This window comes from Myotis lucifugus, unplaced genomic scaffold (genome assembly GCF_000147115.1).
Source record: "Myotis lucifugus unplaced genomic scaffold, Myoluc2.0 scaffold_53, whole genome shotgun sequence".
Taxonomy (NCBI): Eukaryota; Metazoa; Chordata; class Mammalia; order Chiroptera; family Vespertilionidae; genus Myotis; species Myotis lucifugus.
In genome coordinates this window covers 4,180,282-4,198,203 of record NW_005871101.1, presented here as the reverse complement: position 1 = coordinate 4,198,203, position 17,922 = coordinate 4,180,282, and the positions used below count along the sequence as shown (strand labels likewise).

General features: G+C 43.1%; 1 protein-coding gene across 1 annotated transcript in view; it reads right to left on the bottom strand.

The window, feature by feature from the left end:
- Window positions 1-4,221: 4,221 nt before the first annotated feature.
- GOLIM4 (golgi integral membrane protein 4) overlaps window positions 4,222-17,922 on the bottom strand; it is a 63,879-nt gene continuing 50,178 nt past the window's right edge. Inside the window, exons 14-17 of the mRNA XM_014456000.2 lie at window positions 14,826-14,993; window positions 14,417-14,485; window positions 6,450-6,530; window positions 4,222-5,798 (exon numbers count right to left, since the gene is read on the bottom strand). Coding sequence (XP_014311486.1) covers window positions 5,649-5,798; window positions 6,450-6,530; window positions 14,417-14,485; window positions 14,826-14,993 — 468 coding nt within the window. The 3' untranslated portion in view covers window positions 4,222-5,648. The remainder of the gene's footprint in view (window positions 5,799-6,449; window positions 6,531-14,416; window positions 14,486-14,825; window positions 14,994-17,922) is intronic.

Below are 17,922 nucleotides of genomic sequence, written 5' to 3'. Positions count from 1 at the left end.
TTTTGCACCTGGGACAGGGGGGGTGTCCCTTCAACCCCCCTTGTGGCCTTTCACAATCCTGGGGCCCCTCGGGGAGATAACGATTCTGCTTGGTTTAGGCCTGCTCCTGGGTGGCAGGGGGGCAAGGCCCAATCCCTAGGGGCCGGGGCAAAGAAGGCCTCCCTGCTCAGCTGAGACCGGGGTGAGGAGGGCCCACAGCGCCCCTGAAACCCGGGCTGGGAAGGCTCGTGGGTCTGCTTGAGACAGGGGGCAGTGAGGCCTCACTACTTCCGCTGATCCCAGTGCTGGGGAGGCCTCATGGCTCCGCTGATCCCGGGGCATGAGGCCTTGCAACTCCGCTGATCCCGGGTTCGGGGGCCTCACGGCTCCACTGATCCCGGTGCTGGCAGGCATATTACCCTTTTACTATATAGGATAGAGGCCTGATGCACGGATGGGGGCCGGCTGGTTTGCCCTGAAGGGTGACCTGGATCAGGGTGGGGTCCCGCTTGGGTGCCTGGCCAGCCTGGATGAGGAGATGATGGCTGTTTGCAGCTGGTCACACCCCCTTCAGGGTGGGGGTTCCCAATGGGGTGCCTGGCCTGTCTGGGTGAGGGGCTGAGGGCCGTTTTCAGGCTGGCGGGCGACTGAAGCACCCAACCTCTCCTTTTTTTCTTTTCTTTTTTTTATTCTGGGATTTATTTACCTTCTGTGGCTGTCACTAGAACTGAGAGCCAGCTTTAGCTCTGAGGCTCGGCTCCAGCTCTGAGGCCTCGGCTGCTGAAAGCAGGTACCTGGTTTGTTGGGGTTCTATAATTGAAACACTGTTGCAACTCCAACTCAGCCGGCTGGCTGAAAGCATGGGTTTTGTTTAGCTTCTATATTTGCAACATAGTTGCTTAGAGTGCAAGCTCAGAGCCCAGCAGCGGCAGGCGGGGAACATTGGCTTCCTCCTTCATTGGAGCAAGCAAGCCTCCTGTTCACTTCAGCTGCCTGGCTGCCGGCCGCCATCTTGGTTGGCAGTTAATTTGCATATCGCCCTGATTAGCCAATGGGAAGCATGTCAGAGGTACGGTTAACTACCATGTTTGTCTATTATTAGGTAGGATATCCTGTTTCATTTTCTAGATTTCACAGCTCCATTCACCTGTTTCTCAAGAACTTCTTTTTTCTTGATGTTACAATTGACACTTCAAAGAAGACAGACATACACTATTACATCTTCCTCTGACCATATCTTTCTCGGGTCAAATAATTCCAATTTTGTAGTTCCTCCTCAAAACCCTATGACTGAGACTTCACTTTTTCCTTTATATATAGATTTTATTGATTTTTTTACAGAGAGAAAGGGAGAGGGATAGAGAGTTAGAAACATCGATGAGAGAGAAACATCGATCAGCTGCCTCCTGCACACCCCCTACTGGGGATGTGCCTGCAACCAAGGTACATGCCCTTGACTGGAATTGAACCTGGGACCCTTGAGTCTGCAGGCCGATGTTCCATCCACTAAGCCAAACTGGCCAGGGCCCCCCTTTTTTTTTTTACACTTCCATTGCATTTGTGTGTTTTGTTGTAAAATTTAAAGCACACCTTCTTAATGTATGAAACTCAGAATATACCACTGAATGATGATCAAATAATTCTGGCTATATTTAGAATTAACATTGGGATCAGATTCACTTGGGAAGAAATTGTAGCTCTGCCACTTATTCAAAATTGTATGATCTGTAAATAATCAGCATTCTCATTTTACATATGAGGATTATAATATATTCATTTAGTACATATTTACTCAAAGTATTAGTGCTTGGCATGCAATGGCTTTGCCATTGGAGAGAGAAGAGATATGCCTATTTTCCATGTGCTCCAGCCTGCAAAAATGTAAATAATTGTGCAGAGTCTGAGATTTTACCTAATTAACAAACTAACAAGTTAGCCTGCCACAGTTTCATAGGTGCTGATAAAAAACTCTCAACTGCTTGGCTCAAAAACAAATATTTCTCGTGGCATAGCAGGCAATGTGAGTTTCAAGTTCATATCCGTTTCCCTTGGCCCCCAAGTGTCATGGGAAGAATGTGAGGCACTCAAGGAGGATGTTGCACACACATTGAACTTGTGTTCCAACCAGGATCACTAATCTTAAGGAAACCCTCTAATAAAAGGACTGCTAGCAAACCTGTCCCATCTTGCCCCCAAGGGAGATATTATCTTTATTATCCTAGTGAGGGAAACAAATATGTCCTCTGACCCAGAAGGAGACAGTAGCTTTAACTTCTGGGATGGTTGCTAAGGCAAGTATTCTTGAAAAGACAGCTCAGCTGTCACAGCTGTATAGAACTCCATGGAGAATTCCTCTTCAACAAAAAATCCAAGGAGAAATAAGTCATGTGTCCACCTTGAACCAAGTACAGTACTTTGTCCAAGGAGATGGTTAGTATTATTGGCTCTGCTCAAGTTGTCTTCCCACCCAGACAGGGGTCAAGGTCACTCACTAAGACATTGAGAAATGTGCTTGGCAAAGATGAGTTACATTTATTATGATTCGGTTTAGATGGTAAATTTAAGTCTGAAGAGGTAAGATGGGGCCAGATCATGAAGAATTATGTAGGTTATATTAAGGAGTTTGGAATTTTTCCTATGTGCAATAGCAATTTTATTATATCATTCAATAATGGGGTAGTGTTAGTGGTAACTTTAGAAAGATCACACTAGGACAGATTGTAGAGGTTGGTAGGAGAAAGTAAATGAGAAGTTAGGGACTATTACAATAGTCTAGGTAAAAGATAACAGGGGCCTGAATCAGGTCTCTAATACATGGGTGGGAAGAGGGCTAAACAGAGAAAAGACCTCTAGGGAAAACCCGAAGAACACAGATATTTTAAGGAGAGTATAAGAGAAACCTGCAAAAAACAAAAACAAAATGAGAAAGAGTAGCCTGGATGGTAAGAAGAAAAGTAGAAACAGGTAGTATGATGGAAGCCAAAAGATGATTCGGGAATGGAAACTGACCTCACTTTTTTTAAAAAAATATATTTTATTGATTTTTTTACAGAGAGGAAGGGAGAGGGAGAGGGATAGCGAGTTAGAAACATCGATGAGAGAGAAACATCAATTCAGCTGCCTCTTGCACGCCCCCTACTGGGATGTGCCCGCAACCCAGGTACATGCCCTTGACCGGAATCAAACCTGGGACCCTTGAGTCCGCAGGCCGATGCTCTATCCGCTGAGCCAAACCAGCTAGGGTTGACCTCACTTTTTTTTTAAATGGTTGTGCAACATGCCATGGATGTACCACAGGTTAATGCAAGAACTAAAACAAAACAAAAAACCCAAAGCAGTTTAATGATGTCAAATCCTACAGAACAAACTTCTTCAGTTGGGTGGGGAGGGAGGAACTCCATCAACCTTAAAGGAGCACTGTGGGATACAGTGGTCCTGGTACTATGACATTCAGTAAGTGTCAGTAATTTTTCTTTATAGAGCAAGTCATTGTGACTTGTATGTGGCCAGATCATACCCTTACTCCTAGATCTTTTTCGATCACTCTTACAGCTATCCAGTCATTATATTTGTACTAATGTAGCTTTTTTGTGGTACACTGTACTTGCCCCTAATAAAAGTGCCCCCTCCCCCCCGATTAGATTACTGGTACCAAGTCCTCTGACTTATTGGTTGCACCAGAAATCACAGATTAATTGGCAAGATAAATACAAGTGACAATTTATTTCTGCGCATCTCATTAATGTAGATTAACTCTGGCTGATTAGTTCTCTTCCAAACATTAGCTAAAATGGCCCTATAACTTGTGCCATCCTGAGAGTAGTATGGTTTGTGATTATTGCTTCTTAGCGGGGATATGACAGGGTTTTGTTGTTGTTTATTATGTGTGTGTGCATGCACACACGACACTCATATGTTTCTCTGTTTCTTTTTTCTTCCCCAGAACTAGCTCAAAGAAAATAAAAATTCTTAGCTTTTTCTTTAGGACAGAGGGAAGGAAAAACCACACACCAATTAAGCAGAGACACGGAAAATAACAGGTTGGGAAAGGCATTGTATAATTCATTCATGTATCTTGGTTCCACTTAAATTTTTCCTTTTAGGAAAAAGAATGCTTAAAATAAAAAACTATTAAAAACTCACATACTTTAAGAGATTGATCGCTTTCTTCTTATAGCTTTATTGACTATCACCAAGTTTCAAATAATTAAATACTGCAACCGGGACATTAAAAATACAAACTAATTTACCAAAATAATTGTATTCTGAATATTATGTACAATATTATACATTTTACATTACATAAAGGGTTTTTATACATAAAGGTAAAATTTGATTTATGATTACTGAAAATCCAAAATACATCTGAACAAACATTCCTAGGCATATATACGCAATCACTCAATTGGGACAATCAGAACCATACATGAGTGTGGTTACTAAAAAATAAATTTACATTCATACAACAGTAGAAATTGAAATGTTTTTATTATTACAAAACCACCACATGAATTCTATAACCTGATTTTATATATCTAAAAATCTTTATGCTTAAGATTGAAATGTTTCTATCCCAAGGGAATCTTTATTTTTAGCTTCTTTATTGTAAGGAATTTTTATAATTTATCATCATTAAAATGCCTCTCTGTGGGCATAATGCAGACCCAACCTCAGCAAGCAGAATAGTCATCAGGGTCTATCCTACCACCATGTGTACCTCACCATATAGTTTTTAAAAAATAATCCCATTCAATTATACATTTTGGTATGCCTTTATAAATACTTGTCATCAGAAATTACTTATTGAGGCATAGAGCTTACAGGGGAAATATCTATGACTGTAGGGAACTAGATAATGAAACAAGAATTTCGCTAGGTCGCTTCGGAAAAATAATAGAGAGGGTGCTCATGTAGAAAACACTACCCATACACAGTCAGTTAGTTATTAAACAACATGTCAGTCCTTCAAAAAGCTTAATACACTAAGGTGCCATACCTTGTTTGAATACTGTCATATGAATTTAGTACTATCTCACTTTTAAATTTAATCCATTTCAAGAAGAAGGGCTGTGATTTTAAGTAAAGCCAAATATTTTTCTAACTGATGTGACAAGTCTGGAAAACAATGTCACTCTGTACATGGATCTTATCCCAGCAACACACAGACGGGTGAAAAGTCTATCAGATTTTATATATACACTAGAACCTGGAAAAGGGAGCAGTTAGTAAACGGGCCATTCTCTGTAAAGTCCCAACAGCATTTTTGCAGTATTTCTTCTTTTGAAATCCTGTATTTTATCAAAGGCAAACAACATCCAACACCTGGAAACTAGGAGATAGAAAAGTAACAAGTTGAAACATATACAAAATTGATGTCCTTTCCAACATCACATAATCATTGGGAAACAAAAAGAGATTCGGAGCCTAAATTTTTCTTTCTTGCTTGGGTTTAGCTTGAATATAAAAGAAGCTCTAACCTAGGTTATTAAAATATATTTATATAAATGTATGTGCATTTCTAATACAAAAGTTTAAAAAAAGTCTAAATTCTTAATTTCTGCAATTAAATATCCTCGAGTTCAGTAGGCAGGTTTATTTCTGAGCAGCTTCTGAAGGAATCTGTCCGCCGAGCGCTAAGAAATGGGGCGGGGGGGAGGGGGGCGGCGCAGCTACATTTCAGCTCTTTGCTGGGATTTCTCAGCACCAGCTGCCCCGTCCTCCTCCTCTTCCTCCTCCTCCTCATAATGTTCCTCTCGGCCTTTGGGGTGGTTGTCATCTCGAACTTCTTGTTCCTCTCCATCATTGTTTTTCTCATCAGCCTTAAAAATGAAAAGAAAAAAACAACACCTAAGAGATAGGGCATAGAGTTAATAAAATAAATAATTCCCTCTTTTTATTTAAAAAAAAAAGGTGATGCTCTAGCCAGTTTGGCTCAGTGGATAAGCATCAGCCTGCAGACTATAGGGTCTGGGTTCAATTCCGGTCAAGGGCATGTACCTCGTTTGCAGGCTCGATCCCCGCCCCGGTCAGAGCGTGTAACAGGAGGCAACCAATCGATGTGTCTCTCTCACATCGATGTTTCTCTCTCTGTGCCTCTCCCCCTCCCTTCCACTCTGTCTAAAAATCAATGGAAAAAATATCCTTAGATGAGGATTAATAAATAAATTTAAAAATGGTGAGAAGTTACTCATTTTTGGAAGAAGGAAATAAGTGAAGAAAAATGTTCCAAGAAGCAACAGTGCTACAGTCTTTCTTAATCTTCATATTGTCACAAATTTTCCTGGGCCCAGGTTAGCCTGTTAAACTCTGTGGCACCTTAGACGTACTGACTGGTATCTATCCAACTACATATACACGTATCTCCTACACATGTGCAAACATGCGCAATAGAAATGCACATCCAAAAAAAAAATAAGTAAACTTCAAAATAAAAAAAATTAAAAAAAAAGAAATGCACATCCTACACGTACATTTTCATCGTTTTCACCATAGGTCTCTTCTGCATTATGTTCCAATTCCCTTTTTTTCTCTTCAGTCAAATCTTCCTGAACCTAAAACAAATCCAAGATACTGGGTGACGCTTTTATCACTTAAGCACTTGAAACATTTCTAAAGAGTTCATTTAAAGTAGCAGCAACAAAATTAAACTAAAACTAAATTTGAAAAAAGATAAAAGTCAAAGATTTGACTTGTCTATTACCTATGAAGAAGTGTATAATATACCTAATATAAAAAATCTTACTCAACTGTCTTCTGTACCTAGATGCATACCTGGCACACTGTAATTGCTTAATAAGTGCTGTTGAATGAATGGATAAATGAATCAATGCAAAAATATCTGCTCTGTAAAGGCACAGAAAACAGACCTTATGACTTACTTATAAGATAGGAGAAATTTTTCTATAATTAAGAACAAATATACAGAACACAGAACACAATAATTTCAATTTCTTCATAAAATAGCTATTAAACTGCCTCAAATCCCTGTATCTCTTCAGTGTTCTAACATGACACTTCTGTTTTACATAGTTTTCTGTAATGTACACTATCACCACTATGTCATGTCATTGATCCCCATTGTTTTTCAAAATGCACATCAAAGAAATCATCCAAATATTTTTTGCTAAATAATATCTATTTCATGATCACATTCCACAAAATATAGGAGTTGGAAAATGTGTTAGAAAATATTTTCTAACTTAACTGTTTCGAAATCCATATGCATGCCAAAAGGTTTGAATAATTTGAATACATTTCAAAAAATTGCTGATCATCAATTAAGCAGCATGTTCTGTCCTGGTACCAAAAGAAAACCCAACCTCTCCAAGGACAGTGTTATAGAGTGAGTCTTCTAGAATAACACATAACATGACCTGATTTTTAAAAATATTTCTTTTGGTGCAGAGGGGGGATGTGTTCAAAATCCCAGAAATGAGCAAGGGAAGGAAGTATGCAGGTGTTCTAATTAAGGAGCAAGAAAGTAAGGGCTGTCCCAAGGTGCTTAGCCCAGGTGCAACAGGAATAAACCCCAACCTACCAGCCAAGCTTTGGCGTGAAACTGGTCTGTTAGGAGCCTACAAAGACGACTCTTCAAGGATGCCCTAGACCAGTGGTCGGCAAAGTGCGGCTCGCGAGCCACATGTGGCTCTTTGGCCCCTTGAGTGTGGCTCTTCCACAAAATACCGACTTCTGCGCATGGGCCATGAAGTTTCAATCGCACTGTACATGCGCGCCCGCACATGGTATTTTGTGGAAGAGCCACAGTCAAGGGGCCAAAGAGCCACATGTGGCTCGTGAGCCGCAGTTTGGCAACCACTGCCCTAGACAGAGTTCAGCCTTCATGAACCTTTCTCACCAGCCTAACACCATCTGGATTCACACTGGTACAAAATAAATTTATTATGGGGACAGAGGCATAAAACATCTTTTATAGTCACATGTCTTGGTGGGGTGAGCTAGAGAGAAGATACACATTGCACCAGCAGGCTCTATCGATGGTCCCTGACATTGTTCTGCCCTTAGTCACAGAACCTCATAACAACATTCCCCAGGACAATGGGATGAAAACGATGAAGCACTTATTTCAGATTACATTAAGGTCTCACTAATTGAAACATCGTTAAATTGCTAAAATGTCCTGGTCAATTTCAGTGATTAGATATATGTCTTCTATAGCCATAATAATGAAAATATACTAGTGAAAAATAATATGGCTTAGTTGGGATCGGAAGGAAACTACATTATGGTGGAAAGAATATGTTAATCAGGGTTGGCACACTTTTTCTGTAAAGGTTCAGAGAGTAAATATTCAGCTTTCTCGGCCATACAGTGTAGCAACTACCCAGCTCTACCAGTGTCGTGCAGAGGCAGCCTCTGACAATAAGCAAATAAAAAATCAAGTTCCCACAAGACCTCATTTACAAAACAGGCTGAGGCCAGTAGTTTGCCAACCCCTAACACAGACTGTGGAGTCAGACAAACTTGGACAAAAACCTTGGTTCTGAAACTCTCCTGGCTGTATAAACAATGAGGTCATTTGTTTTTATTATAAAAATTTTCAAGCACATGCAAAGAAAATTTCATGAACTATTAATAGTCATCATCAAGGTTCAAAAGTCATCACAATGTTGCCACACTTGCATCACCTATTGCTTTTCTTTATTTTGTGATGAATTATTCTTCAACATTTTGGACATCAGATAATTTCACCCCTACCCATCATAATATACATCTCTAAAAACAATGGACTTTTCTTATATAATCATAATGCCTTTAAAACACCTGCTAGCCCATTTGGCTCAGTGGATAGAGCGTTGGCTTGTGGACTGAAGAGTCCCAGGTTTGATTCCGGTCAAGAGGTGTCTCTCTTACATCGATGTTTCTCTGTATCCCTCTCTCTCCCTTCCACTCTCTCTAAAAATCAATGGAAAAATATCCTCGAGTGAATATTAACCAAAAAAAAATCCCATAAATGATTGTATGGTATCATCTACTGTCTAGTCCTTACTTACGTTTTCCTGATTGTCTTACAAATGTCTATTAACAGTTGGTTTGTTCTAGTCATCATCCAAACAAAGGCCACAGGTCACTTAGATGCTGTTCCCCTCTTTTCTCCTCAATGTTACTGATTCCCTGTTCTATAGAAAGACCCATGTTCTGGATTTCTTTGCTTCTTTAAGGCAATACTTAACTCATTCCTTTAACCCTGACATTTCTTATAAAAGCAAGTTAGCTTAAGGCTTGGATGAATTCAGATTCAATTTGCAAAGCAAGGTTTTTCAGAGGGACGCTGTAGAATTCCTATTTGCATCACATCAGGAGGTACCTAATATTAGTCCCACTTTCAGTGAGGCTAAGATTGTTCAGTGAGCCCGATGGTGACAGCCTGATCCCTTCATGGTAAAATTCCAGGACTTCCACTCATCTAGTGATATCATCCATTGATGATTGGTCTTAAATAAATTGTTTTAATTAGGGCTTACAGAAATGGTGACTTTATAATTCTGTCATTATTCTGTATTCACTGACTTCTATAAAGAAGAACTTGGCCATCTCAATTTTAGCTTCCTGCGTAATTGCATGCTGAGTATACTTAATTATGGAAGCCTTTAAAATCAGACCACAGTGTGTTCTAATCATGGTTCTAACAATAACGAACTGTGTGACCTTCAACAATTTAGCTACCCTTTCTGAAGCTCTTATTATCTGTAAATTTCTTATCTGTAAAAGAAAAAGGTTGGGTAAAATCTTTAATTGTCATTTTTTTATTGTGTGTGGGGTAAGGGGAGTCATGGATCCTTTTAAGACTTTGGTAAGAAAGTTGTTAGCAAATGGGTATAGATACACATCATTTTGCACAGCAGTGTCAGGAGGTTCAGACTTCCCAGTCTACCTGCAGCCATCTGTCCTAGGACTGTAGTGGCTCTAAATAGTGTGCCAGTGAATCAGCATCAGCCAGGGCTCGTGTACAACTCTGCCTTCTAGGATGTACCATAGATATAATCAAAATCTCCAAGGGTAAGGTCTGACCCAGTATTTGTATTTTTCACACACTCTCCAAGGTGATTCTTAGCCACAGCAAAGACTAAGAGCCACTCGCTTGAGTGACATGAATACTGGATAGAATGTCTCTCGCTAGAATGATAAACACCCTTTTTATGAGTTCTTTCTTCTCTTCTCTTGAGATGTAGTAGAAATACAGGCTGTTTACCATATGTCAATATAATACGAGGAGGGAAGTACAGAATAAAATTAGTCTTTAATTTAGGGAGCCCACAAATGAAAATTTTATAATTTTTCAGATTTTATAGATACACCCTATTATCCTAGTAATATATTCTTTATGTTTGGGGCAAAGTAATTCAAATTCATCTTAGCGGCATTACTGAAAAAGAAAAAAAATGATATAGAGTTTCTAATTTTAAAATATGCTTAGACTAATAACCAGAAGCCAATGTTAGTATCTTTTTACATGTGGACACACCAATTATGTCTTCCACATTAGGCCCCCTTTAGCATCCTGTTAAAGCTGATGCAAACGTTTTGTTGGAGCTTTCCCAACGCTGCTCCTCATTCCTCATTTTTGTTCACTGGACTCTGGTGTTTTAAGCATTTTAGAAATGGTCCCTATGTCATGTGGCAAAGTTGACTGCCCTGGCTGGTGGGGCTCAGTTGGTTGGGTGTGGTTCTGTGCACCAAAAGGTTGCCAGTTCCATTTCCTGGGTGGAGGCCTTGATCCCTGGTAGGGGGCGTGCAGGAGGCAGCTGATCAATGTTTCTCTCTCTCCCTCTCCCTTCCTCCCTCTCCAAAAATCAATTTTAAAAATCTTTAAAACATTAAGTTTTTTAAAAAAGCAAGTCTACTGAGTCTAAAGTGGGTTTTGGTTAGCTACCCTGACCCTGTCCCTGGATGCATTAATGCCTTTCTTTTACACATCAAAGATGTGATGGGATGAGCAAGGAATCAGAAGGCTGAACCGTAAGTAGTCAAGGATGCTAGGATCCAAACAGGTGGATGGAATGTGACCAAGGAAAGGCCTACCGCAATGTCAGCCACAGTGATGGGCACCACTGCTTGCTGAGTATATTTAACAGAAGCGTTTCTGCGGATGGGCAGCTTCATGATGTGGTGGCTCATAGTCCGCCACTGAAGGCACCACATAACCTTGTGCTTACTCTCTTGTGAGTGTTCAGATCAATCCATTTCCTGTTACATTGGGGAAACTGAGCACTCAGAGTTGTCAAGCAGTCATTCAATCTACATTTTTTTTTGAGCACTTAAGTCATTTTAAAGGGCCCAGAGTCCATTTTGGGGTAATGCCATAGTTCTTCATTTTCTCATAAATAGATAAAAAATCTGGGAAGTAAGCAACGAGAGGATGAGATCACCATATAAATGTCTTTCACTTAAACAATCCCAAACAATAAACAATGAATTCTGTCAATAACCACCATTTTTCTGTCTTTGGAGGGTGACTAACACCACTGCATTCAGACAAAAGGCGGTGAGGACAGTGCAAATTTCCTAAGATCACACTGGTTTGGGGTTCTCTACTCTCAGAGGTCAAGTCACAAATCTGATACAGTCTGCACCTCTGAACAGGTATTGCCCTAGCAAGATGCACTTCCGGAGGAATCCGGTGAGAGCAGTGAGCCGCACACCCCAGGGGTCGGTGGGGCAGCTAGGAGACCCTGAAGCTAGATGGTGACAACAGCAAACTACACTACCCAGTATTCTATGGTTTCCCTGGTGCCCCCAAAACAGTGCCACATACACAGTCACTTATAAGCAACACAATATGCATCCTCTCATACTGCAATCCTCTTTATTTTTCTCATTTTGCTCCTGCCTGCTGAGATCTTTGTCTCTGACTGTTACTCGTCCTTGAATGGTATTTGGGAATCACTGTTCTCTGCCCTCCTCAAGGGAAGAACTGGGAATGATGCAAGGAGGTGGAAGATCCAATAATCACCAGCTCAGGAACCACGAGAAAAAGACAACACAGCCTGGACAAGGGACGCTCAGGGGCAGAGAAGAAAGTTACCCAGGGAAGAAGAAAGGCACACTGGGCTTCCTCAGGGTTCCCGAGGCAACATCCTAAAGGAGAGGGTGTGGCAACCTGGAGCCTATGCAAGAGGGGGTTAGAAAGTGGGGATGCAAATGCCAACACAGGAGTTCTGGGCAAGAACTGGCCAAAGAGAAGCAGGACCTGGGCTCGGTGCGGCGAGGACAAGGGCGCTGGCAGCTCTGCACCCAGAGGAGAGAGTCTGGGCCTGCGGGAGGGGCTGCCATGGGTGAGGCACTGACCTCTGCCTGGGCACCCCCCGCCCCACCTCCTTGTGTCTGTCTTCCTTCTCTTTCTAGCCTTGATCCCTCTTGGATCACAGGATTTCTCTCTCCACCTTAACTGACATAAGATAGAAGTAAAAAATCATCAGTAAATACTGATTAAAATTTTATGTTTACCCTCTGAATTTTTAAAAAGAAGTCAAGGTGAATCTCTTCTCTTTTAATCCCTCAACGATTCCTGGAATCTGCCATATGAAATAAAGTAACATTAGTCCAGACATCGTGTTACAAGAGAAGTCCAGATAGTATCTATCTTGCCAAATGCCTTAATATTCAAGGCTGCGAGTTTCTTTAATGCTCTTTTCTGATATGACACATCAGGATGAACAGCAGGGTGAGAAAAGAGAGAGTGAAAAGATCAAGCCAGTTCGAGTGCATGTGACTAGAGATGTATGTTGCCAACAGCTATAAAGAGTGACATCCTTTTGTTTTCCTGGCATAAGCCCAAATTTTAGCATTAGCTCTAAAAGGTGACAAATGGAACAAACATGAGAAAGGAGACTTAGTCAAGGGAACTGTGTACGTGAGGGCAGCAGGACAGATGTTCTGAGCAGGGTCTCAGGGATAATGGTGCACTGAGGGCAGCAGGACAGATGTTCTGAGCAGGGTCTCAGGGGTAACTGTGCACTGAGCGCAGCAGGACAGATGTTCTGAGCAGGGTCTCAGGGATAATGGTGCACTGAGGGCAGCAGGACAGATGTTCTGAGCAGGGTCTCAGGGGTAACGGTGCACTGAGGGCAGCAGGACAGATGTTCTGAGCAGGGTCTCAGGGGTAATGGTGCACTGAGGGCAGCAGGACAGATGTTCTGAGCAGGGTCTCAGGGGTAACAGTGCACTGAGGGCAGCAGGACAGATGTTCTGAGCAGGGTCTCAGGGGTAATGGTGCACTGAGGGCAGCAGGACAGATGTTCTGAGCAGGGTCTCAGGGGTAACGGTGCACTGAGGGCAGCAGGACAGATGTTCTGAGCAGGGTCTCAGGGGTAACGGTGCACTGAGGGCAGCAGGACAGATGTTCTGAGCAGGGTCTCAGGGGTAACGGTGCACTGAGGGCAGCAGGACAGATGTTCTGAGCAGGGTCTCAGGGGTAACGGTGCACTGAGGGCAGCAGGACAGATGTTCTGAGCAGGGTCTCAGGGGTAACGGTGCACTGAGGGCAGCAGGACAGATGTTCTGAGCAGGGTCTCAGGGGTAACGGTGCACTGAGATCAGCAGCACTGGTGTTTGAGCAGGTCCGGGGCGGGGGGATTGTTGGGGCTGCCACTTGTCCATCCTCTCATCCCCTTTTGGCCAAAGCCACACATTAGCTAGGCACCGTCACTGTCCGGAGAGAGACTGCCCATGAGGCCTCGGCCTCAGCCATACCGTGTTCCCAAGTACAGAGAGTAAAAGGGCTGTGACAAAGCGGCGACAACCAGCAGCACTCGTCAGCCAGTCACACAACGTGTCCCCACGGTGCTCTAAACCTCACAACGATATGCCAGGAATTTACAATAAAAAAACAAACTGAAATGAAGGGTGAAGACTTTCTACCCAAATGCATTTTACTCAACTAAGTTCCTTACGTAATTTTCCTTTTCTTTATTGTTTAAATGTAACTAATACCAAATTCTTGGGAGGGAAAAAGCTAAGAGGAGCGCCAGAGCCCATACATTTCTTGTAAATGTCTGCAGGGGGTGCAGCCTATCCCGACAGACACTGCGGGGCACCCGTGCGGCAGGCACCGTGCAATGTCTACAGAGAAAGCGGCGGGTTAGTCAGACTCCCTCAGTGTGCGGAACGTTGCTCTTCTCCCTTTCATGAGTGACAGAATCAGCAGGAAATAGCCTTACAGAGACCATCTATCCCCAAGTCCACTATTCCTGGAAGGCCCGATGTCGTCTGAGAGCCAGGGAGACGGGATTCTATTCTGCTGCTGTCGTTACCTTCTAACCAGCGTGTCCGCTGCCATCTCTATTTACTCCAGAAACCCCCTGTCTTGTCCAGCCCAAGTCTTTCCATAAACATTTCCGAAAAAAAGGCATCTCAACACCAATGCTGCTGAGGTTGGTGAGGGTGAGTACACTCAGTCCCCTGCATTCCGCCTTCCTACCTCCTCCTCGCCCTCCTCCTGGTACTGCTCGTCCACATTATCCTCCTGCTGATCTGGGTTTCCCGCCATCTAGGACACAAAGGGGAGGTTCGGGTTACTGAAAGTCAGGGCTCTGCTTTACAATACCCTGGGACAAAGAACAAGCATGTTGCCATGAGCAGTGTGCGTTCCCTGCATCAGTGGCCAGGAAATCATGAGCAATCGTTCCCAACACAAAGCCCAGGCCATCCGTCACCCCCTCTCTCTGAGTGCAAACACATCATTTCATACAGCGGCCTGAAAACCAGCCCAAGAGGTGAACCTCTGTCAACGCAGGTCATGACTCATCTTTTGCATAAACGAGGCATTTATTCAAATACCCAGGAGCAACCACCCCGCCTCCCCCGCCCCCAGAATGGCCTCTGCTTACCACCAAATGCTCCTCCATTTCCGCATTCCCTTGCTTTTGATGCCTTTGTTTTTGCTCTTCATTTTCATCTGGCAGGTTTTCCTCTCTCGCTTGCTCGGCCTCCTCAAATTCGTCTTCGCCTTGATTGTTAGGGTCGTCCGCGGGGTTGATGTCCTCCACAGCTGCCCTCTGTAAAATTTTAATGAAAAGCAACCACCACTTCAAAACCCAGGATCAAGTTTAATTTCACCTGAAAGGCCGCATGCGGGCAGAAAATGAAATGGTCCCTCAGAGGATCGCTCAGGTCTACCCGTGCCAAGTCGCACAAGTACGCACCCCACCGTCAGAAGATAAAACTCCCGCGTTGTCTGCCAGAGGCTGAGGAATCTGAATGAAATATGATTGGCACTTCTCTTCTCTAAGGGATTCCAAATTGATCCTCAACACTTCACTATCACAAGTAATGGGGGCATCACAACATAGGCACCAGAAAAACAGTCAATAAAAACCCAAAGACCAAGGAGGAGAAATAATTAACATGGAAGGTTTAGATGGGCAAACGGTAATTTCAGTCACTGGTGTGCTGATTTTTATACACACAAGCTGTCCTTCAAAGCAACTTTTTCCAGGTAAGTGGGTGAAAAAGCAGTTGAAGAGAAAGAAGGCCCACACCGGAAAGGACCCAAGAAGAAGCTACAAAGAAGGCAGGAAGGGGGCTAGTTCAAAAGTAAATGATCGCCCCTAGTATGAGCAAACAGATCAACCAATGAACTTGTATGCATATATGCATAACCCAGGGACACAGACAATCGTGTGGTAAAGGCCTGGGTTTGGGGTAGGGGCAGGCTGGAAGAGGTCAATGAGGAAAAGAAGGGGACATCTGTAATACTTTCAACAATAAAGATTTTTTTAAATATACATATATATATTTTAAAAGTCAATGATCAGTTTCCAGTACAGATGACATTTCTTTACAATGAACACTGTCAGGATCCTGAGAGATATACACTGGCCAGGGGCAGTACAATGAGAACTGCGCTAGCCCATCCTTGGCAATATGTTTTGAAAAATATCTCCCCCAACCCACCCTGCCTCCCAAGTAGTTCTCAGTTCCTGTGTTCAACAAATTCCCTTCATATTACCAGCTTTAAAATTATCTTAGTTTTCCACTTAAGTTCCCAAAGCGCCTTTCAAAATAATACATGGCCTCATAAAGATTCCGAATTTAGAGCTCGAGCTGGGCAGAAAGGCGATGCGTGTGTGGCTTCCCCATCACTCCAGTGTCATCAGTAGGACACTTGACCGACGCAGCAAATGCTCTGGAGGTGGAGATGCCTCACAGTAGAATTTCCTCTCTAGTGGCGTTCTCCAGACAGACTCTACTTCAATCCACTTCAGAGCCGTGGGCATGTTGGAGAGCTCACTGCAGCCTCCGCTGCACTATCATCTGTACATCCCGGCTATACACCTTATTCAAGTGCAAATGACACTCTTCTTGGGAAGATAGAGACCGAGAGATCACCACCTGCACACTCAACTCCAGGTACTGCACCGTCTCTTGTCATATGGGTTTCTTTTTGTGCATGATCAATAATTCATGTGGAAATAGAAAAAAAGGTCACACATTCTCTTCAGAAAGAAATAGTAAACCTTTTGCAAAAGTTAATAAGAACATACACACTAGCTCCAACTCTGCTCAAGTAATGAGTAAGGTTGAGCAGGCCTGGTTGTTATCTATAATAATAAAAGCATAATATGCTAATTAGATCAGATGTCCTTCCGGACAACCTTCTGGACGAAGCGGGGCTGAGAGGGAAGCCCGGGTTCCAGGTACCTGCCAGTGGCTGGAGGGAAGCCCAGGTCCCGGGTGATAGAGGGAAGTAGGTGCTGGCAGCCGGGGGAAGGAAAGCCTACTCTTGCATGAATTTTGTGCATTGGGCCTCTAGTATCCTAATAAAATAACTAGATCATCAATTACACCTCCCTAAAGATGGAAAAAGGCGAAGGAATTAAGAAGTATAAATTGGTAATTACAGAATGGTAGTGGGGAAGTAAAGTACAGCATGGGGAATATAGTTAATAATCCTATATAATAAAAGTCTAATATGCTATGTGTCTGGTCGTCCAGTCATCCGTTCAACCAATCAAAACGTAATATGCTAATGATATGCTAAGGGCACTCAACCACACTCTATGAAGAGCACTGACCACCAGGGGCCAGTCAACCAGTCGCTATGATGTGCACTGACCACCAGGGGGCAGACACTCAACGCAGGAGCTGCCCCCTGGTGGTCAGTGTGCTCCCACAGGGGGAGCGCCACTCAACCAGAAGCCAGGCCCACGGCTGGCGAGCGCAGTGGCAGTGGTGGGAGCCTCTCCCGTCTCTGTGGCAGTCAGACATCCCCTGAGGGCTTCTGGACTGTGAGAGGGCACAGGCCGGGCTGAGGGACCTCCCCCACCCCGAGTGCACAAATTTCATGCACCAGGCCTCTAGTATTGTGATAACTATATATGGTGTCAGATGGGTATTAGATTTATCAGGGTGATCACTTCATAAGTTATGTAAATGTCTAATCACTATGTTGTATACCTGAAACTAATATAATATTGTGTGTCAAATGTAATTTAAAAATAAAAAGTATTAGAGAAAAAAATAAATGAAATAGATAAGACAAAAAGAGGGACAAGGAGGCTAACAATTTCTAATTTAAAGACAGCACGGTGGAGAAGAGAGGCCAATGTTTCCTGTGTGTTCTTCAGAACAAACAAACTGATGATAACAGCAAAAGACTATAAGTCACCAAAGCACTCAACATCCTCTGGATGCCACTGACTGGATACTCCCCTTCCTTCCCCCTCATCCCTCTCAGGCACACTCTCGGCTTTTGCACAATCACTCCCTTGCTCTCTCAGACTCTCCTGCTCTCTCAGACTCTCCTGCTCTCTCAGACTCTCCTGCTCTCTCAGACTCAACACTCTCTCCAGCTCTTGCTCTTTCCTGAAAATATTTCAGGACGAGGGTTTCCTGGGGCATTCTTTCAAAATGCTAATCCCAGGGCTGGCAGGCAAATGTGTTTTGCCATCTCTCCATGCAAGTCGAGTGGGAAAGCCGTTTCCA